At 43.8% G+C, this 22,932-nt stretch overlaps 1 protein-coding gene across 8 annotated transcripts; it reads right to left on the reverse strand.

The window, feature by feature from the left end:
- Window positions 1-1,382: 1,382 nt before the first annotated feature.
- CCDC77 (coiled-coil domain containing 77) lies at window positions 1,383-19,242 on the reverse strand. Of its 8 annotated transcripts, none has more exons than XM_073320823.2 (12): window positions 19,125-19,242; window positions 18,539-18,593; window positions 16,016-16,205; window positions 14,113-14,255; window positions 12,496-12,592; window positions 10,085-10,157; window positions 9,689-9,786; window positions 7,911-8,059; window positions 7,065-7,314; window positions 5,811-5,936; window positions 5,527-5,679; window positions 1,383-3,109 (listed from the first exon to the last, which is right to left on the reverse strand). In XM_073320823.2, exons 2-12 carry the CDS (start codon window positions 18,574-18,576, stop codon window positions 2,963-2,965), a joined length of 1,464 nt encoding a protein of 487 aa, XP_073176924.1. In that variant the 5' UTR covers window positions 18,577-18,593; window positions 19,125-19,242; the 3' UTR covers window positions 1,383-2,962. The 8 variants fall into 8 exon arrangements, with proteins under 8 accessions (XP_073176924.1, XP_073176916.1, XP_073176890.1 ...); XM_073320815.2 differs by having other exon boundaries at window positions 9,689-9,783; window positions 16,016-16,232; XM_073320789.2 differs by having other exon boundaries at window positions 16,016-16,232.
- Between the last annotated feature and the right edge of the window lie 3,690 nt (window positions 19,243-22,932).

Consider the following 22,932-nt stretch of genomic DNA (forward strand, 5'->3'; position numbering starts at 1 on the left):
TTTGCTTGAATGGGTCTGGTTTACCAACCAGTCCTGATGGGTCTGTCTGATGGCCTTCTCCTTATTATGTACCACTCCGCCAGACTTTGTGTCATCTGCAAATTTTATCAGCAGTAATTTTATATTTACTTCCAGACCATTGATTACGATGTTAAATACATTTGGCCTAGTACCTTTCCCCATGAAACCCCACCAGAAACACTCCCATTTGATGATGATTCCCCATTGGCTACTACTTTTTGAGATCTGTCAGTGGCACAGTGATCGGTTATTTAGAGTCACTTTTGAGCTTTGGGCCCCTGGCTTGGTTTGTTTTGGAAACGGACATTGGAAGCAATGCTTTTAAATATACATCACATGAATTTATCAGATATAGGAAAAACAAAAGTAACACTTTGTGCCTTCTGCCCTTGGAGGTGACCTATGACAGTTTCCAAAATAAAGAAAGGGATTTACAGAGTCAACATTAGTATAACTTTTGCAGCGGGGAGGGGTTCACGTCCCAGGGACACACTGAAAATAGAAAGAAAAGGAGTGGCACTTTTGGCACCTTAGAGACTAACAAATTTATTTGAGCATAAGCTTTCGTGAGCTACAGCTCACTTAGCTTGGGCAGCACTTGGGTTTTGCTGGATAGATGCCTTGGTAGCACAGCAGTACCATGAGGTTTGCTTTGCCGTACGCACAGGGCCATTGCCTCGCTGCTGGGTTTTGCCTTTCACATGACATTCAGTACTGGAAATAGGGAGCTGTGAAGAGAGAAACATGTATTTAAATAACCCGGGATTAAACAACGTGCATCTACTGGCTGTCATGTGAAGAAATGCAAATATCAAACGCGATGAGCAATTCCTTAACTCGGAGGAATTTGACAAATTGACAAAGCTCAGGAAACTGCTGTGCTGACTTCTTATGAGCAAAAACTTAAGGTAGGTGGAAGCTGCAGCACAAGCAGTTAATATTCCATTACACAGTGTGCTGCAGTAAGACCACCAGGAGCCAGATTTTGATATCCTAACTCACAGTGAGAGCATATGAGAACTCCCATTGACTTAAGGGAACTCTTGTTTAGTAAGGTGAGACTATTAGGACCTCTACCCACAGGAATATGCCCCCACTCACCTGGTTAATTTGCAGGTATTGTCAGACGCAGCAAGCCTGTTACAAAGAGAATGCACCAGTGCAAGAGGACCCTTTGCCTCACCTTCCTCTCACACACAGTATGAGCCAGGACCCACTTTGGCTACCACCCACCAGCCTGACTAAGGTTGGCTATAGTTATCCCAGGAGTGCTAGCAGTAGATCTGACTGGAACGGGGAGGAGGCACCTGTGTTAGCCACACCCTTCAAAGAGAGAAGAAAGGGAACCCCTTGACAAGGAATCTTCCAACTTCATTTTTAATTGTAAAAGTCTGGATTACAAAAATTAAAAAAAATAAAAATCACAAAAATTGATTCTTTGTCCAGTAAAAAAAAATAAATTCATGGCCCTGGTGGGGTATGCCAGAAATCCCAGAAAGGGATCAGCTTTCTGGCATCACATTTGGCAAGAATGGTATAGAGTTACAACAAGAAACTCTATCAAAGCACTGAGACATCTTTATAAACAGGGTAAGTCTTCTTCCCTTAGTTTGTGTGTAGGAAGAAGTAAGGTGGTGAGTTTAAGTTACAATATGCTGGATTACAAATAAAGGACTGTATACCCTGCAAATACAACTAGGCTTTAGACTAGTTACAAACTACTGCTAAGGTCTAGCCGATACTCCAAACTGAAATCATCTTGTTAGTTGGTTTGGGGACAAGGGTCATGCAACCAGGGTTGTATTTATAGTATAAACAACAAGCTCTCTGGCCTCAACTGCTCTAGCCTTTATGCTCCTTCAGAAGTTTTCCACCATTGTTATTGCCCATTTATATCCCTCAGCAGTGAGAGGTGCCAGTGGCTGCTAGTAGTTTAGCCACTGTGTTGTTCAGAGCTGTAGGGTTAGACAACACTGGCAGTTAAAAGGGCAATGGCTGGTCTATATCAGGATTTCCACCACTGGGGGAGATGAACTGATGGTGCCTAGAGTGGGACCTTTGAGGGAAAAAAGGCATTAGAGGCGACACAGCTTTGGAGTGGGGGGTAAGAGAAGGTTGGTGGAGGTTTGAGAAGAGATCTCACAAAAGAAAGAGCTTCATAATGTGAATGTTTCCCTTTCTGGCCTGTCCAGGCTGGCAGAGAATCATGGGAAGAGAAGCAATTTGAAAACACGGTTATGCTGCCCTGGATATATAGGACTTCAGAGTGTTTAGGCAGAATTAAATAGACACTTTCTAGATTAAGTAGGTATCTTGTTTAGAAAATGCAAATTATGTCCTGGGTGCATTAGACATCATAATAATGTTTAGGGTTAGGGTTTGTCTTTGTTTAAAAACTGCTTTTCTTAATACAGTTCCCATTACTGTAGAACAGGGCCTTATACAGTCCCTCACTTCTAGAACAGCAACAGGAGAGAACACTTGAGTCCTGGAGGACTAGTTCCTCTCCATGATTATTAGTTACACATGTAGCTTTTGTTGTGTTTGGCTGCATTCTGGACAACAGTACATTTTGCCCTATGCTCATAGTAGGTGAAGGTGCCTCCAGGCTGTAACCATGTCCTATGGAAACATTATATAAGTTACAAGAGGACTTCGATACAATCTACAAATGATCTCATCTATTAGGAAAGGTAGTAGAGCAAGGCATGCTAAGATGAAAGTAATGCCCCCCCCCTGCAACCTAGCATTAAATTCCACAAACTATCCAAGCCCCACAGCACACTGATATACTGTTGATTCACAGCAGGTTACGTGTTCTTAAGCTTCTGTCACAGGATGCTGGAAAGCAGATTTATGGAAGTTTTCCTTGAGAATGTGACCTTCCTAGTCTAGCACTGGTCATGTTCTGTGCACCGTTGTGCTGGGTCATACATCTGTGTCAGCAGATCCGTAACTCGTTCTCCAAACCATAGATTTTTGCCTTTAGGTTTCTTAGCTCCCCTTGAATTTTCCTTGTTCGTCTGTTCCCTTGGCGGACCTCATGCAGAATTGCAAGGTCCTGGTCTGGGCCAATGTTCATGGTCACCTAGAGAGAGGAAAAAAAAACAAACCAGAAAGACTTGGTATGTGGTGTATGATCTGGAGAAAATTATGAAGAGAGCAATCCTGTCCAAGGAGATTCATTGTACCTAGCAAGGGGAACTACAACCAGTGTGTCTGAGCTGCCCTGACATCATACATGGAACGAAGCTCTAGGATGGAGTGTAGATAATGGAAGTGTCTTGTTAGTATCATGGGGGTGTCCTACCAGTGCAATGGAAGAGGGATCTCTAAAGTGTAACCTGAAACGTATCAGTAAATGGTCAGCTGTTTAACAAATCATTTCCAGTATAATTTAAAAGGACTCATTAAAATGTGACAAATTATATATTTATTACCCAGCTTTTTTGTACTTAAGTCTCAATCGTAGTCTCAGGAGACATCCTCTACAGGTGGTAGTGAGGATATCTTCTTGCCTTGGCAGAAGACTGCATTTGGTTATCGAATAGTTCTTTTTGATGTAGAATAACCAGAATGATTTAGGATCATGGTTGTTATGTCTAACCCAGTGGTTCCCAAACTTTAACAGCCCGCGAACCCATTTCACTAAATTGTAAAATCTTGTGAACCCCCTCCTAAAAAGGAATATTTCCAGGGATTTATGTGTATATTTTCTCAGTGTGATGGATGCGCTTGCTTTGTTCTACATAACTCTTGGAAGTCTGGAACCACTGGAGAAAGAAAGTCTCAGGTCTGGTTCGGTATCAAGTCTGTTTCTGTATTTGGTTTTCAGATGTGCATAGGAAGAAAACGCTTTCTCGTATAAGTATGTTGTTGAAAATGGTAACAAAACTACAGCAGCTTTTTCTGCCAGAAGGGGGTACTCATTTCTTAAACTCAGCCAAAAGTTGATCAATGACAGATTTCTGAAACTCCTTTTCAGTTCGTAATCACAGGACATCTCAATCAATTTCTCTTTTTCCTCAGTGTTCAATATCGGTGTTGAGAAAGTGGTATCCTCAAAAGGGTTGCAGATCCAGTCATTATCGCCTGACATAGCTGGAAAGTATTCCCTGAAAGTTGTGCAAAGTCCTTTTAGGTGTGCAATTATATTGGTTTTATTGCACTGATCCAACTGAAGTTTATGTTCTGCCAGGAAGTCATGAAGATTACTGAAACACTCAGTTTGATTGTTTTCCAAACAGCTTTACTTCCGCCACAAGGTCCGTCCCTAGGAGGGTGCCCTGCAAGGGACAAGTTAGCTTGGACCACCCCCCACATACAGCGTGGCCCCTGCTCACTCTACCTTCGATGCCAACTTCCCCTGTCTGACAAGGACAGAGGTCTGAGCTGCCACCTGCGGTCTCAGCTGCCGCCCTTCCCATACAGGGCTCAGGCTACTGGCCCTGCGCCGGGGTCTGGGCTGCCAGCTCCGCACTCTAGTGGGGTCCAGCAGTAGGAGCCCCACGATCACCCCGGTCAACTGAGCTCCACTGAGCTCGGGCTGCCAGCCCCGCAGACTGCTGGGGCTCGGGCTGGCGGCCCCGCAACCAGGTCCCACCTGCTGCCTCCAATGTCCGGGGTCCTCTGGCCGCCATTAGTGAAATTTTTCTGGTGAACCCCCTGTAACGTTCTGCGAACCCCCCAACGGAACCCCAGTTTGGGAACCATTGGTCTAGCCTGTATGTTGTATTTTATTAATGCACCCCCTTGTGGTCATGGATGTAATAAGAATAGGACAATACAATTAGGCTGAAATAATTAACTAGGTATTGACGTGGATTTGATTAACCATTTCCTTTTCTTTTCTGCAGGTTAACCATTTCTTGTGGTATCATTTGAATAACCCTTGCTAAGCAGGATATTCCTGAAGTCATTATATTCAATGTATGACCAGCTGAACTTACTTCTGCACTTTGAGCCCTAATTCTTTGCACCAAGTACTCAGGTCTGCTCCCACTGAGCTTGATGACAAAGCTCTCACTGACTTCACTAAGAGCAGAATCAATATCTAGAACTGTCAGGAGAAAAGCCAAACAGGTCTGCAACACTCCATACAGAATATACTTCTGCAGTTAATACTTACTTGCCTCACAATTGTGTTGGGAGAATCAGATTTTGTAAAGTGCTTGGAGATAGCAGATGAAAAGCCTTAAAGAAGTAGCATAACTAGGTGTCTTAACTACATCCACTGTATAATCACACCAATCTCTAGTAATCTGGATGCCTATTCAATTAACAACTATGAATATTTTTCTCTTCACAATATACATATAACCTGTAACTTTCCATAACACTGAAAGGTACCATATGTTACAAGTCTCTAAAGGCCCAAGTAAGAAAAAACAGGAATTTCCAATAACTTAGGCTCCAAAGATTTGAATATTCAACCCTGACACTTCTCCCCCCACCCGCTGGGCCAATACCATCTCAGCCCTTGCCCCAAAGATGATCAATTATTACCTTGAAGAGCTGTTTCTCTATGTCCTTCAACCTCTGTCTAAGTTGCTTGATGTCATTCTTGAAGCCCTCCACCTCCATGCTACGCCGTTTCTCCAGGGCCTCATATCGTTGGGTCATTAGCCGCAAACGCTTCCCCATCTTCTCTGAGCGCTCCTGGGGATAGGAAAGCACAATAGAATTTGAAGGGAAGGGCACCATCAAACAAACATGAATATGGAGAAGGGGAAATCAGACAGCCCCAAGAGGCTGCAAACCCATCCCGCAGCAGCAGACAGAGGAGTTACCTTGAAAAGCTCTCGGCCAACATCTCCTTCTTCACGAATTCTAGCCAGCTCACCCTCCAGAGCAACACACTGCTCTCGGTACATATCTGCCAATCGATGCACTTGTGTTAGCTGCTCCTGTAAGGACTGGAGCCCAGGAGAAAGAATTAGCATTAATAGATGCTGGAGGCAGGTAGCCAGTACACACAGCACTTCCCTCCCTAAAGAACAAAGGTGGGACGCAAGAAAATTGTCACAACTCTGTGAGTGCTCTTTGGTGGAGATATCATGACAGAAAATAACCAAATGAGTAACCCTAGAAATTGGAGTTGGTGCAGGTAGCCAGACAAGAAAGATTAGAGATCTAAGAATGCCAAAACTCCTTCAAATTACAGGATCAACTCTGTTCAGATGAGACATTAAAATACAAAACAAACATGGTTCTAGCCACCATGTAGTCATTAGAACCCACAACCCTTTTAAAAAAAAAAAAAAAAAACAAAAAAAAGCAAGGGTTGGTCCCACTGTCCTCAGTCAAAAATTCCCCATCTCACCTCTGTTTGATTGCTGCTCTCCATCTCAGAGGTGGCTGCATTTCAATGGTGGATAAAGGAATTACTTCAGGTATATACTGTGGTTAGTAAACTATTATGGGTACATGTAATATGAGGGCAGTACAAGTTCCCATGGTTCTCCCTTCAAGTACATTAGTGGCTGAAGAAAAAAAACCTGACAGCTGGATGGGAGCAGCAGAATTGTGAGTGGCATTATTCCCAAAAAAGCAGTGTTCTCACAACAGCAGGCAAAACACAGAGTGTTCTTACTACAAACAGTCAGCAGAATTTATTCCAAAGGATGGTTGCCCATTTCGTGCTTGGAAATATCTAGTCCTAATAAAGAGCTTGAGAGCTGTGCAACGATATGCCACTTGGCAGGTGGAACAAGCTGAGGAGCTACATGCTTGTTTTGGGTGTGGAAGGAGGGGGGGATATTAGTCTTGTGAGACAAAACCCCGTGAAGCGCCATTATAAACTAACAGAGTTCTGGCTTCATAGCATTTTCTCTTTAAAGTTAATAAGCAACAACATTCCCTGTAAAGTGCATCTTTCTATGCCTCAGTCAGCATAACAAATGTATCCTGGGATGGAGAATTCCCGCTCTAAAACAGGGAACACCAGTTTCTCCGTAAAGTACCATGGTGAGATCCAATCCTAGACTCTCTCAAACCTCCATCCATAAACAGGTGGATTTCTTTTCCAAGGGAACAGCAATTACCTTGAGTTCTCCACTCTGTGCTTTCCACATTTCACTCTCTGCTTGAGAAATCGGCTTGATGTCTCTCTCCTTCTTCTTCTTCTCTCTCTCTGGCTCCCTGCTGATGATAAGCTGATCCCTGTTTACATCAAGCTTCCTCAACAGACAGTCCTTCTCTGCCATCCATGATTTCTCATTGGCTCGTGCATCGAACTTCAGCTGAAGGAAGTCACGCGTGCTCTCATACAGCAGGTTTTGAGTCTGATGGAGCCTGAAGACAGGGATTGAACTAAAGTAATAATATCACTGACTTCCCCAATTCCCTTCATCATTCACCTGTACTCTCACTGGGAGTTGGAGTGGGCATGGGATGAGAGAGGCCAGGAGCTTCCCTCGCATACTTTCAAGGGCCAAGTTCTCCAGGGATGAAAGAGGATTTTTAGTTTATTCAATCAATTACATACAAAGCAACTGACCAAATACTCTGCTTTTCTGCCTATTCGGGCATGGCTACACTGAAAACTTCAAAGCGCTGTCGTGGGAGTGCTTCTGCAGCAGCGCTTTGAAGTGCAAGTGCGGTTGTGCGCGAGTGCTGGGAGAAAGCTCTCCCAGCGCTCCTGGTAACCCACCTCCACGAGGGGATTAGCTCCCAGCCCGGCTCCCAGCGCTCGGAGCCCATTTACACTAGCGCTTTAAAGCGCTCTGACTTGCTGCGCTCAGGGGGGTGATTTTTCACACCCTGAGCCAGCAAGTTAGAGCGCTATAAAATGTAAGTGTAGCCAAGCCCTTAGGTTGCAAACCTATAGGTGATATTTATATTTTGGGTTTCCTGCCACGATTAAACCAGAACCATTCTCTTGCACTCACTTATCTGTCAGGGTTTTGATCTTGTCCTGGTCCCTCTGATGCTGGACCTGCACTTCCTCTACGTGAATCCGCCTGTCCTCTAGCAGTGCATCAAGCTGCTCTTTGGATAACCGGGTCTGCTCTTCCATCTGAGCCTGCAGGGCCTCCACCTGGATTGGCACACAGGGAAGGCATAGAGTGAGATCATACACCAGGCATGCTGCTTGAGAGCCCTGTTTAAATTCCAGATTAGGCACAGACACAGTGAGAAAACACCCCCTGCCCTATAATGCTATATTATATAGGTCTAATTTCTCTGCAGGCCTTGAAGTTAGGAGCAATCTACTTTGGAGATCTAGAAGTTTCCTGTAACAGATTTCCCTATCCCATGTGAGAGGCACACTTTACAGAAGGTGGGCCAGATTCTTCATTCATTTCCTGCATTGGGCACAGGAAGGAAAGTGATGGGGCAAAGGTGAATTTAAGTCACTTTTGTGCATCACTAATTCTGGCCCCTGTTGCAATTTAGAGCAGCCCTGGGGCTCTCATCACCCAAAAGCTTTTCTTGTTTCATGCCAATCTTACTGCCCTTGTAAATCCATTGCAGAGAGAGCTAAATAGATTGGGAGTAAGTGGGAGGCATTGCCAGGGAAGCATAAAGTGGAGATGGGCATGCCCAGTGTAAGGATAGAGGGCATAGGAAAGCAGCATGTTTGGCTGTTGTATAAACCCATGTGTGACGCTGTATGGAATATGTGGAACACCAATATTATAAAATTGCAAGGAATCTGATCAGATACGCCATGTGATGTAACTGCAAAAATGTTATAAACATAAACCAGATTATCATACTTGGCAAACTGTATCACCTTTGTATTATGAAAAAAGAAAAGGAGTACTTGTGGCACCTTAGAGACTAACCAATTTATTTGAGCATGAGCTTTCGTGAGCTACAGCTCACATCAGCTGTATAATAAACCCATTAAAAGATCAGGGACCACACCTGATGAGCCAGGAAGCCATGTATGGGCATGCCTAAGACAGAAAACTCTAAAGTTTTTCCATGTGCTGTGAAACTTGTGTTTGGAACACAGGAAGTGCAAGCTTCATGGCAAAAGAATATAAAAGGCATTATGAATCTTCTCCATTTTGTCTTCAATTCCGCTTCCGACCTCTGGAGTAAATTTTCTATAACTGAAGCTCTGAAGAAAGGACTGAACGACCCATCCAAGCTGTGGATATGTTCTAGAGGGACTTTCAAGCCAGCACACTCACCAACACTGCTAAAAACCTGATACAATATGGACTTTGTAGTCTGTTGTATGTACCAAATTGCTTTACCATTTAACAACTCATCTTGTTCTTTCTTTTATAATAAATCTTTAGTTTTAGACACTAAAGGATTTGCTGGCAGGGTGGTATTTTGGGTAAGATCCAAACCTACACTGACGTGGTAAGGTGGCTGTCTCTTCAGGTCAGAAGAACATTTTGTATATGTGAGCAGAGTTTTGATATAACTCCTCGTACTGGACCAAGGTGCTGATTGGGAGCCAGAGAACTGGAATGCAGTAAGGGGGCTGTGTGATTCCCATGTCCCCCCCTCCCCCCTTTTTCTTGATAACCAATGTAGGGATCAGCAGCAGTTTGTGACTGGTTGGTGAGTGTTAACCACCGGTCTTTGGGAAAATCTGTTCTCCCTTTTGCAGCATGCCCTGACCTTGCCATTTCCAGTGAAGGCACCCGTGTCACACCATGCATGGGCAGAAGTTGCATCTGTTGAGCAGTAAATGCTTTTTTACCTGCAGTAAGAGTGTTTGATTGTCTCTGTGATATCTCTCAGGACTTTCTGGTTTCTCTCCTTTTGCTGCTGGTTTTGATGTGCTTCTTTTAGTGCCTGCTGCAGAGAACAAGATTAATTGAGATAACTACTCCACTCCTTTCTCCGAGCCTATGCGTGAGACTTTGCCCAGCAGGGAATATTGTAGATGTGCTGGCTGCCCTGAAGGAAAGGAAGAGCTTGCAGCTACTGCACCACAGCATCTTCCAGCAGAAGTCACGGCAGGAAACATTCTAGCACTGGCTTTGGGGAGCTCATGGCGACTGCACGCTTTTCACACATCCAGCACTATCGTGATATTCAGCCACCCTCCAAGTACTTGTCTTTTGGCTGGTATGGAAAGTCACTTTTGGGGTACCTGTTCTGGAAGTGTAAGTATTGCTCCGTTCATGTGGATCCCTCGATTTGATTGGTTTTTGAGGAACGGTGACCTACAGGAGCAAAAACAGATCTGTTACCTGAACGTTCTGCATTCTGTTCTCTGAGCCCACGCATCAAGAATGAATACTAGAAGGGTGGGAAGAGACTTAAAAGAGCAGCATGCCCATCGGTGCAGCAGGAGCAAGGTAAGGACATTTACAAAAGGAATATCAGTGTTGAGAGCAGATGCCCACTGCGATGGGGCTGCTTGAACATCACATTTTCCACCTCTTCCGCCATTGTATAGTTCTCAATGATTGGGGATTGGTCCTGTCTTTACTGACTTCAATGGGAACAGGATCAAGCCTGTCATAAATATAAAGGGAAGGGTAAACCCCTTTAAAATCCTTCCTGGCCAGGGGAAAGCTCCTCTCACCTGTAAAGGGTTAAGAAGCTAAAGGTAACCTCGCTGGCACCTGACCAAAATGACCAATGAGGAGATAAGATACTTTCAAATGCTGGGAGGAGGGAAAAAAACAAAGGGTCTGTGTGATGCTTTTGCCGGGGACAGAACAGGAATGGAGTCTTAGAACTTAAGTAAGTAATCTAGCTAGGTATGTGTTACATTATGATTTCTTTAAATGGCTGAGAAAATAGCTGTGCTGAATAGAATGAATATTCTTGTCTGTGTGTCTTTTTTGTAACTTAAGGTTTTGCCTAGAGGGATTGTCTATGTTTTGAATCTAATTACCCTGTAAGGTATTCACCATCCTGATTTTACAGAGGTGATTCTTTTTTTTACTACTATTAAAAGTCTTCTTGTAAGGAAACTGAATGCTTTTTCATTGTTCTAAGATCCAAGGGTTTGGGTCTGTGGTCACCTATGCAAATTGGTGAGGATTTTTACCAAAACCTTCCCCAGGAAGTGGGGTGCAAGGGTTGGGAGGATTTTGGGGGGAAAGACGTGTCCAAACTACGTTTTTTCAGGAACCCAGATAAAGTTTGGTGGTGGCAGTGGAAATCCAAGGGCAAAGGGTAAAATAATTTGTACCTTGGGGAAGTTTTAACCTAAGCTGGTAAAAGTAAGCTTAGGAGGTTTTCATGCAGGTCCCCATATCTGTACCCTAGAGTTCAGAGTGGGGAAGGAACCTTGACAAGGCCTTTAGCAGAAGATCCAGCATTCAGATGTGGGAGGGAAAGGAAGAGCAACAGTGTGCTTTTTTTCCTCCACTTACCCTCTTGCCAACTGGTGCACTGCGAAACATATGTATAACAAATCTACGTATACCCATACACTTAAACCCAGGAAGAAATCAAAGGCAAGAACTAACTGCTTGGTGCAGCTATTGATCCAGATCTACCTTGTGTGCTGAGATCCACTCAATGCAAGAAGAAAAAGCAGCCATCAGGGAGCTGATACAGTTCCCTCGTTCTCATGGTGCTTCTGCAATGGCTCCAGCTCCAGCATTTGCACCAGCTGGCCACAATCCCCCAAGACACAAATATGCCAGTAAGGAATTAGCTTTGGACATGTCCCTTTCCCACTGCCTCTGCCAGGGCCAGTTAAACTATCCGAACCAACTGAAAGCTCCCACACACAAAGGAAATTCAGGGCTGCTTTCCGGGACTTTTGCACAACCTGAGCAGTGAAGATGGCAGCAAGCAGCCTTTTAAAGCTTTTTTTTTTTTTTAAAGCAGATTACACAACCGGGAGCCAATCACGCTCTCTGGCGGGAAATTAAAAACAAAATAATACATAAATAAATAAAAGGGGTGGGGGAGAGAGGATGGGGGACAGAAGCCCAGCCTGCATGGGCAAGCCCCAAAACAAGCAACACACTACTTAAAGAAATGAATAGGCAATTACATACACAGAAGAAGCCTATATAGGCTTGCTGGGCACCACCTTGGCAGCCTGCAGGAGGGACTAGACAACAGTAGAGAATCTGGCCCACTATTTCAAGTCTCACTCTGCACCCTCACATCATGGGAGGCCCTGCTTTTTGCCCACCCTTCATGCCGTGCATCACAGCTGTGACCTTTCTGGTCAAACGGGACTACATACACCCAACTTCAGATCCCCTATACAATGCTGCCGAGAGTCACCACTCTTGAAACTTGGCACACTTACTCTCCTGGAGGACAACATACTTCCTTTGCAGCTCTCCTGCGCAGGAAATGAAACCCAGATTTCCCAACACTAACTACCAAGACAGTGGGAAGGCCTCACTCTGTGTCTCGAGTCCCAGCGCTAGTTTATTACAGTGTGTATCAGACCAACACAAAGCCAGCTGAATTTCAAACATCCACATTTTCTGGCAACTCACTGCGTAGAGCTTCTAGGGGCTGAACCCAAAGCAAAGTCTGCCAGAAAGGTGGCAAACGGGCATTCCCAATGAATGGTCTTACCTTGTGTGGAGGCTCCTTATGAAAATACGTAATTTCTCCTGTGTCTGTTCCCACCAAAGCCAAGAGATGCTGAATCTTTTTTCTGTCTTCTAGCTCCCTGGAATTCATGGAGAAGCATCAGCACATTTCTATTCCAAAATACATCAAGCCTGTACTCTCTCTAGAGGTTTGTTACTGTAGTTAAACGAGCAGCTCTAACCTGTTCTTCAGATGGTCACAGCCCATGAGACAATGTTGTCCTTAAGCCAGACTGCAAGAGACCCAGTTAACACTGAAGATGCATGGGAGGAGTTTCCATTCTGCTGGTGCACTGAGGAATTCCCCTTTTAGAACTGCCTGATAGTCATACATGGGCTTATATAGGGATGGCAGATACTGAAAGGACATGGACTGTGAATTTATTAATAAAAGCTCATAGTCCAGGGGGAATATGACCTAGTTAGGAAGACTTCAATCCTGTAGTTATTCTGCTTTTCAGAAGATTGAGAAACCTCCTTTGCCTTAGAAGCTCATATATTCCACCACAATTTTACCTAGGGAGGTGGTGGAATCTCCTTTCTTAGATATTTTTAAGGTCAGGCTTGACAAAGCCCTGGCTGGGATGATTTAGTTGGGGATTGGTCCTGCTTTGAGCAGGGGGTTGGACTAGATGACCTCCTGAGGTCCCTTCCAACCCTGATATTCTATGATTCTATGATAATCCGGAATGTGATGGATATACAGGGTTTTAGGATATACAGGGTTTGAGGGTACACAAGAACACTACCCACCACACATAAAAGGAGACCCCATCAAGCCAACCAAAAACTGCTGAGATTAATTCCCATCCGGAGTTCAGAAGCATCTTAGAGAGGCATGTGCTACTGAGAGCTAATTTGGTGCAGCTGAGCCTATTCAGGCTCATTACCTTAACACAGACAAACAGGGGGTGTTGACCAGAAGACAAAACAGGTAGCACTGGGAAAACGGAGAAGTTACCCTCTTTGGTCTGTGTTTTCTATGAGTTTCCTGCTTCTAAAACTGCATCGAAGAAATGCAGCTAAAGAATTATGCCAAGCTCACGTCAAGTTGAGTTAAACCAGAACCTCCAAGCTGAAGTAGGTGATTTTGTGATTGAACCGGACCCGTTGGTAAACTTTCGCTCTTTGTTATACCAAGTCCCTGTTTTGTGGGCCTGTGTTCTGCAGCAAGATCCTTGGTTTCTCTGGTACAGCAGACTAGGAGTCCTGCAGCACAGTCATTTCACATTTTAAAAAAGGAAGTTTGTAATAATTGTATAATAGTCAGTACAGTAGATCTGCATAGAAGGGAGGAGCAACAGCAGCATTTCTTTTGTCCAGTTCAGCATTTGGGAGGATTGCATTGGGCCTGATCCTCAGAAGTGTGGCACACCTGCCATTTTCACTGACTTTAGACCCATAGCGAGATTAATAACAACTTGTACTATAGTGCCTAGGTGCTGCAGTTATAGAGCAGGACACTGTGCAATCTGCTGTACAGACACAGAACAAAAAGCTTTCAAGATGGCTCTACTAATTCATGTGGCTTCCAGAAACACTACCTACCCATGAGAAACAGCGAAGAAAACTCTTCCCCCCACCATCTCCAGCCCTGCACCTGATTTTCAGCCGATCATTCTCAGCGTAGAGGCGCAGCACATGTTCCCTTTCCTGGAAGAGGTAAACTTGCATGTCACTCAAAGCCGTCTGTAACTCGGCAATCTCCTGTTCCCGTTGACGCATTTCCCACTGTAGTTTGTGCTATGGAGAGAAAACAGGGCATGTAAAATGGTACTGACAACAGAGACAAAGAGCATCTTTTGCCTCAGATGACCCGAGTCTGCATCTAAAACTAGCAGCTGTTAGTGTGTCAAATGACTAGCCTTGGTAGATTTTTGTTTTTATTTATAATTGATGAATACTACAGAATTTTATTTTTTATCAATTTAAGTTTTCAGGAATGAGTAAAATTATGTTGTAAAGCATTTTTTTCAATTTTTATCACTTTTAAATTTTCCACAGTTGCTGGAGCTTATGGGAATGGGGAACGTCAGACAACACTGATGACAGCAGACATTGAGATTCAAAACATTAAAGCTTTATAACCATTAAAACATCAATTATCATATGTCAAAACATACAAAGTAAACAGCCTTAAATCAAATTCTAATAAGTTCTCAAGTGGCATTTTTCTTAATTTGCTTATCTGTAAAGTTTGATCATTGATGGAAATATTTTTTTTCATCTGTTTGTGTGTGTACCTTGAAATAAATTTATCAACATTTACTGAAACTAATTCTTCCAAGTTCACAAATGACTCTTAAATTGGATCACCAAACTTTAACCAGCAGAGGGCAGTATTGGCAGCTTGTCTGGAGAAGACTTCAACAGCAAGCTCCTGCCCATGGAGACTGTAGCTTCCACCATGCAATGCTCTGCCTCGATCCAAGTGATCATGAAGTATTAAACAAGATGGAGCAACCTATCCTAGATGTTATTCTCAAAAACCTCCCATGGGTTAAGGTTGGGGTACTGCAGGGTTTAATAATAAGTGTTCTGACCAATTACAAAACTGGCTCAGTGATCATGGTTTTCATGGGGGAGAAGTAACTAACTCTCAGAAGAGCATTCCTGTAGGAGAGGATCCTGGGAGACCTGCAGTGTTTAGCGCCTTTCCCCACTTTTGACCCAGATGTGCAACTGAGATATTTCCTACATCTCGAGGGTTCTCAGTCTGTTTTAGAGATGGCTGATTCATGAGCAGCTCAGTGTATAATGTTTTAAAAGGTGATCACTCCTCTCCCAGACACCTCCTCAGTAGAAAAAGTGCCAATTTTACAGGACACAGCTATACATCTGCTTGATGTAGTGTGGCATTAGGAGATCATCCGGCTTGTTAGAAGAGGCTCCATTTTATAGGATAGTTTTTACTTAGATTATAAGCTCTTTGGGCTAGGAACCATTTTTATGACGTTTGTACGGCACCTAGCACAATGAGGTCATGGTCCATGACTGGGGCTCCCAGGTGCTACTGCAATAAAAATAAAGTCTGTCCCAATAAAACGCTCATTAATTTTGGCCAAATGACCATTCACTCTTCACAGGTCCACCGTGGAGTGTAGGGCAAAGGAAAAGGGTAGTGCAACAGACCAGGTGAACATCTAACCCGGTGTTCAAAGATTAAGAAAACCGCAAACAGCGTAAAGTCTTCCCACAAGTAGAGCCCAATAAGTAGAGGCTTCCCACAAGTAGAGCCCAATAAACTAAAACAAAAGGTCTTATCACAGTCAGCATTTCTTCCCACTGGCTCCTAAATTGGGAGACCAGATGGCCAGAATTCACTCAATTCTAGTGACTCAAGACATAGTGATTCCCCTTCAGCTCAGTCCTGCCACATTCCCCAGCAATTCCCGTCATAAATTATGTCAGCGATGTTAAGTCTTCAACTAAAGGAGAGTATTAACCCTTTCTCTGCCAACCAACAGTGTATATACGTAGTCCGTCACTAGTAAGCTATTTACCTGCTCATCATATGTTCCTTTGTACCTCTCTAGCCTTTTCAAAAGGTCCTCGTGTTCTTCATCAAACTCAGCGATCTTCTTGCGATAGTATTCCAGCAGCTCCCGGGAGGGACGGAGGAAGGCCAGGCGCTCGCTGATGGAAGGGAGAGGAGTAGAATCCCCCTGACTTGGAGTTGGAGAATTGGTATATCTGGAGGAGACATGGGGGGCTGCCAATCTGGACAGAATAGTGGAAAACACACACACACAAAATGCTGCTAAAACAATGAAGAAGAAGGAACCAATGGCCGTTCATTCATACAAGCTTACTGTACCTTACAATGGTGACTGTTCTTGTGGCAGAATTACTTTCTCAAAGTTTGAATTCCGCACAATAACTGCACTAGGATAATGTTAAAAATCTGATTTCAAGGATATCACCTTTTTTTTTTTTAAATTGTGTTTAGCTGTAGTACTACAGTACATTTAGTTCATATCTTCTCTGCCTCCAACAGTCTGAGCTCAAAATTACTAAAACAGGATGTGTGGCATTTTGGAGATACAAGAGCTTTAATGTGGAACTATGCAGTGTTATTGTAGCAGTGTTGGATATTAGAGACACAATGTGGGTGAGGTAATATTTTTTAATTGGACCAACTTCTGTTGGTGAGAGAGACAAGCTTTCGAGCTCCACAGAACTCTTCCTCAGGTGTGGAAAGGTACTCAGGATTTATGGCTTATTACAACCATCTGTAAACCACTAACCCCCCTTTCGGTGTTATGACTACAGGGGTGTTAACAGGCTGCTTCACCTTGAATGGTCCCTTAGAATATGTGCTAACTACTTATTAACTAAATTGGTTAGTCTCTAAGGTGCCACAAGTACTCCTTTTCTTTTTGCCAATACAGACAAACACGGCTGTTACTCTGAAACCTGTACTTATGCTAAACTATCTGTTTGATCTTGTATTTAGTTGTGAAGGTCTTAGTACCTTTCCCAGATCTGAAGAAGAGCTCTGTGTAGCTCAAAAGCTTGTCTCTCCCACCAACAGAAGTTGGTCCAATAAAACATATTACCTCGCCCACCTTGTCTCTTTAGTGTGGAACTGTTTGCTCACCCAAGTGTGGTAGGAAAGGAGGTGCCTGTTGGAGGAAAAGGGTGGGTAGTGGTTTTTGTGAGAGAAGGGTCAAGGGGAATGGGACAAGGTTGCTGGGGAGGGGGAATCTGAGAAAAAGCAGGGGCAGAGAAAGAATAAGGGTTACTGGGGGTAGTAGACAAGTCTGCTGCTAGACTGAAACACACAAAAAACAGACACTGGATAGAGGATAAACACTCAGAGGAAAAAGATGTGAGGTACCAATAAGCCATGTCAGTCTGCAGGGAAAGATGTCAGAGGTGACAGTATCAGAGCACTGAAGTGAAAGAGGAAGAGGGAGAGAAGAAAACTCCATTCAATCAGAAAAGATGTCTGACTACTGAGTCTAATGTACATTCTCAGCATCCTACTGGATTATCACTGCTCCTTGATCCAACAGCAGCTAGAAATGATTTTACAAGTTCCGGTTCAACAGGAGACTGCATCCTTTCTTTTAAGCTGCACAGAAATAAAACCCTCACACTCTGACAGTGAGGGACAGAGAGAAACTTTTATGTGTGTGTATTTGGCACCTAAATAGGATACTTAGGGATACCCTAACATCACATATATATATCGGCATGCAAAATCCACATGCGATTGTGATTCTAAGTTTTGGCACAAAAACTGTGCTTTGTGAATCATTAATTTGTAAATTTGGTATGTGGATGTGCATCTGTACACAGACCTCAGGCTTCGCTCTGAAAACGTGGCCCTTAGTAGCCATGTTGAGTAGACTGCCTTGGTTTTCAGATGTCAACTCTAAAAGGACTAAGAATAAGAAAGCAGCTTAACTACGTAATTATTTTCTAAACAAATCCATTGCCAGAACCTGCCTGGACACTTAGACCTCAAGAGCCAGCCAGATGCCTCATGAATGCATGAGACCAAAGTAATGGTGACACTAATGGGAACATCTAGGGATCTGTTATCAATATTGCTGTTCACATCAGGTTTTTGATATATAAGAAACCCAAGGAATTCAGGATCTTTAATCTCCAGATCTCTTAGATGAGTGCTGAAGATACATTAATACAACCATTTTGTATAGCAGCTTTCACACAAACTGTAAATGACATTTCTTTAGAGTTAAATAATACAGTTATAAACAAACAATAGCAAAGGGAGAAAATAAGAAATATATTTATGGGTAAAAAAATGGTTTTAAATTATTTGAATTAGAGTACAGTTGAGGAGATGCAGAGGAGAAGACTCTTACAGCAACAGTAATAACACTATGGGATAGGAGAGATTGGACACTGGCGTTATATCAGCGTAACGAGTTGAAAAGGAAGATTGGCGCTATGCAATAGGATAGAGGTTAGAGCAAGTCCCAGGACAGCAATTTAGAAGCTAAATGAATGGGGAGGCAGTGGAACTGTCTGAGGATCGCTGCAGACATACTCACCTTTTGGAGGTGGGGGACATTCCTGGAGAGGAATCCATGGTGCTCACTCCACCACCTACAGAAGTGACAACAGTGTACATTTTAGTAGCAGAGAGCATATGGCCAGGTAGGACAGAAAATCATAGGAACACCTCTCTAGTGAGCTGTATAGAATAAGGGTCCCTGCTAGAACAATGACTAAGGCTGTGCCAGACATGCCCAGTGATGTTCAAAAACCACTGTCTGGGTAGTATTTTTGCAGTTCCTTCTCAATTGTATGAAACTGGTCCCTAGATTCCTGGGGGGGGGGGGAGGAGAGGGGAGACCCAAACACCTGCGAAACATTTAAGATTTTTCACTCAAAAAACATCCCTATGGCTATTGAGAGCCAACACCTTCCACTTTCTAGAGTTCTGAAATTTCCTATATTTCATATTGCCCTGGGCTGCCCCGCCCGCCGGTCCCTGCCCCGCGCCCCCAGCAGCGCCCCCTGCTGCCCCACCAGCCTGGAAGGGTCGACAGGAGCCGAGCCCCTGGCCTCCTCCAGGCCCCCGCTTCCCGCACCCTCTGCCGCCTCCCAGCAGCGATCCCAGGGCGCCGCCCTCACCTGCCGAAGCGCGAGCCCACGCGCCAGCGGCGGCTCAACGGAACAGAGCCCAGCCAAACCGGGCGGCAGCGCCAGCCAACCCCGAGCCGCTGCGGCGCCCAGGCCCGCCCCGGCCCGCTCGCCGCGCGGCGGGGCCAGCTCTGCGCAAGGCTCTCTGGGAAGCGTAGTCCTCAGCGCCCGCCGCGGGTGCCTGCGGGAGGCCGGTCCTCACAAGGGGGAACGGGGCGCTGTGTTTTGTACCTAGGAATCGGATGTTGGCTCTGCGTGCGGACCGTATCTCGATTTGCTATTTGAACGTGTTGGAACTGACAGGAAAAGTTGGAAATGAAAAAACACTGTAGGCGAAAAGAAAAAAACCCTGGACTTCCTGTTCCCATTCGTGTGTAGAAATTTTGAACTTTTCCCAATTTCCTGACCAGCTCTAATTTATGTTAAAATGTTACCGTGTACTGGTCTATGCAGGCCGGGTTGTGAAGATGATCTCTCTCTCTCTGTCTCTTCTTTGCACGCACTCACTTTATTTCCTGACCTGGGGTAGTTCCATTTTTAGCACTAGTTACCAGCCAGCCTTGCACAAAATACATCCTAGCTTTAATATATATTGATTCAGTGCCATATACATTATGCTATTAAGTACATTATTATTAATACCATATGTGAACGTAGTGTTGTCTCTGTAACTACTAGGGATAAGATCTTCATGACAGGCAGATTATCCCACCTCTACCGATTTGAGGCTTTTTTTATACTTTCCTCGTTTATACTTCCATGGGTCTGATCCAGTATGGCAATTCCTATGTTCCTAACAAAGCCATCAGTTGTTATAATAGAAGAAATATTACATGTGTACATTAGTAGCATAAATCACAATGTATACTTATTGTAGCATAATGTATCTCACCTACTATTTCTTTCAAAGTGACAAGATGTTAATTATTAAGGCTGCAGAATTGGATCCTTGCTGTCTCTTGACAGAAAAACTGGTCAGTTGCATGTGCCCTGGAACAATTTGCATAGTGGGGGTGTTGGAAGCCAATGAACCTAACTGTATACCCTGTATATGATGGAAACCATTTCAAACCAGGGAGTGCAGCAGCACCCCTAGTTCCAGCACCTGTGGTCAGTTGGTAAAAGAGAAAAAAAGATTGTAATATCCTGGCAACATTTGTCTGAAGATGCATCTCTGTACGCACTAGCAAAACCCAGTGTATTTTAACCTTTCTATGTATTAGAGGCCCCAGCCTGGAGGTTTTGGAAGCTTCTTTTGAAAGCCATCCAAATAGTCTACATGTAGTTTTCTAAAATCAATCTTGTTGTTAGTTGGATGCCCTGGTCCATTTTGCTAGGACGGAATCTGAGGTGCTACATGCTTCTATGATGGAGTATAAATTTAGGATAGAGACTGACAGGGAAAGAGTTAACCTCTCCTTCTGGGTAGAGGCAGGACCACAGTGGGTTTTACGTGGTAGCAAGACTCAGCCTTCTTGAGGGGAATTAATTAATACGAGCGCCATTATGGAAAATCCTCACCTAACCACCAGCAAACAAGTGATATGGTTTAAGTTCAACTCAAAGAGGAAAGATTCATGATTCCATTGCCAGAGCTCCCAAGTTCAAATGTCATGGTTTATGGATTATTTAGGTGTTACTCTTGCACCCCACAACCAGTGCTTAGTGTTATTTTCACAGTCTGAGGCTCACTTCTCATGTAAAATATTTAACCTTCTAATGTAAGTAAGTGTGCAGGAAAAATTGCAAGTTTCCAAACCAGCTTTGTTTCTTAACCCCTTTCTTAAATATTACAATCAAAATCTTCTGAATGCACTTACAAAACTGAGTTTTGTCAGATCACTTTCCCCAACAAAACCCAGACTTGACAAATATAAACAACAAGAAGACAGGAAAGTAGAAGAGGAAGAAAGAACAGATGCTCTTTTTAACGGTCCACTGTTAGCTGGCTGGTGACTGTTGCCAGCTGCAGGCTGGAGTTGTGGCTGTCTCCTCGGATATGCAGAGTTCTCTAGCACATCTGAGGTCAGGTTGTAAAGGCTAGATCAGAGATGAAATCCTACAGCCTGACAGTTTCCTCCTCTCTCCCAGGGGAAGGAGACAATGCAGATAGCCTCACATGAGCAAAAAACAAACAAACAAACCCACAAATGTATGACCGGTTTTTGTACATTGATAATATTTGATAAACACTACGACCTAAGGTTGAATAAGTTAAACACCCTAAGTTGGAGCAGAAAGTTAGAGGAAGCAAAATTAAAAAAAAAAAAAAAAAAGAGAGACACAAGACAAACTGCCCTTTTCAAGTTATTCTGGGTTTTATACTTCTCAGTCCATCAACTTAGAACTACTATGCTGCTCACAGCTGTCTTTTCCAGAGAGCTCCACTAGTCTTTTAACCCAAACATTTTAAATCAAAACAAAAACAACCTTGAGCAGTCTCAAAGCATATCAACTAGAAACCAGCTCTCAAAACACGGTTCTCAAACATATTGGGTCCTTTCTAGCATGATTTTTAGTTAAATGATTTTAGACTTTTCCCAAGTGTTCCAAGGCCCTTTCATCTATTATATTCTCTCTCTGTGGGGTCAGCCATGTTGGTTGGTCTGTTGACACCACAGACCCAGGTGGGAGTACAGAATGATTCATCTATACATCCACCTCCCCAAAAAGCCTCTGGTGTAGCTCCTAAGGGACAGCTAAGAAGCTCAACAGAAGCACCTGCATCCCCCTCCCCATGGAATGGTTTACTGGGGTGGGATGGGGTTGTTTCTCTCTCAAGAGAGAGAGACAGCTGGTGGTGGGTGTTATATACACAGGCAAATGCCTCAGAAGTTGGGGCAGCCTTGCCAACAGGGGGAAAAACAATGCTCTGTAAAAATAGTATAAGCAGAACAGGTAGCAATGTTTGTAGTTAAGATTGCCTAACATTTTCTATTATAAGATCTTGTTTTCAGTTGCTTATAACTTTATCAAGTTTAACTGTTTAGACTTAAATTTTCTGTCAGGTGTCTGCTTCAGGCTGAATGTTTTGGGAAAGTTTCAGAATAAATGGTTAAATGGTTCAGACTAGGAGAAAAATATATTGTTTTGCCCATTTTAAATTTTTTTCTTACAACTGTTTTGTTGAGAAGTACTAGTGCCTCCATACATTGGAGCAGGGAATTGAAATTGGCAGGGGTGACCTTTGTGTCAGAAATGTGTGTTTTGCTGTCCCTGTGAAAAAACACCTATATTTGACCAAGGTATAAGCCTTTCAAAAAAGTCTCCATACGCACATAGTCAGTAGAGACCTGTTAGAATTTGGCAGCTACATTCTGCGAAGATTCCATCTCAGAGAATTCCATCTATCCTGAGCGTGCTCCAGCCTAGGATGTGGGGGGCTGAGTAGGACTACGCCTTCAATTGCTGTTCCTGGCTGCAAGGTGACTGGGACCCAGTGTGGGGAGACAGAGACTGGATGAGGAGCTGGAGTAGTGTTGTGAGGGAGACTGGGACTGGCTAGGTGAGGACCCCTGCCTTATTCAGTGCACAGGATGGATGGCGCTTTGGGGAGGCATCAGGACTGTGTAGTGAAGAAAGTTGTTGTCTACAGGCCCCTGCCTCCTGTGTTGCAGAAGTTGGTAGGTTAGTGGGTTTGGGGCCATATGTTGAACCATATCCTAGCTTTTGAGCAATTGATAGAATCCCATGAAATTTTTGTTATTTTAAAAATATTTTTTCATTTACTTTTGAATTTCATATTATTTTGTTTTACCCTGCTCACAGGGGGCTAGATGGCACTGGAGGCGGGGGTAGG

Source organism: Lepidochelys kempii, chromosome 1 (genome assembly GCF_965140285.1).
Source record: "Lepidochelys kempii isolate rLepKem1 chromosome 1, rLepKem1.hap1, whole genome shotgun sequence".
Lineage (NCBI taxonomy): Eukaryota > Metazoa > Chordata > Testudines > Cheloniidae > Lepidochelys > Lepidochelys kempii.

Bases quoted from the DNA above. Each gene is read 5' to 3' on its own strand.
- CCDC77 (XM_073320779.2), bottom strand. From the start codon at position 18,636: ATGCTCTCTGCTACTAAAATGTACACTGTTGTCACTTCTGTAGGTGGT. The intron at 10,158-12,495 runs GTAAGACCATTC...TTGCTCCTGTAG, and splicing joins ATAAGGAGCCTCCACACAAG to GTCACCGTTCCTCAAAAACC. The intron at 5,937-7,064 runs GTAATTGCTGTT...CCTGGGCTCCAG, and splicing joins CACAGAGTGGAGAACTCAAG to TCCTTACAGGAGCAGCTAAC.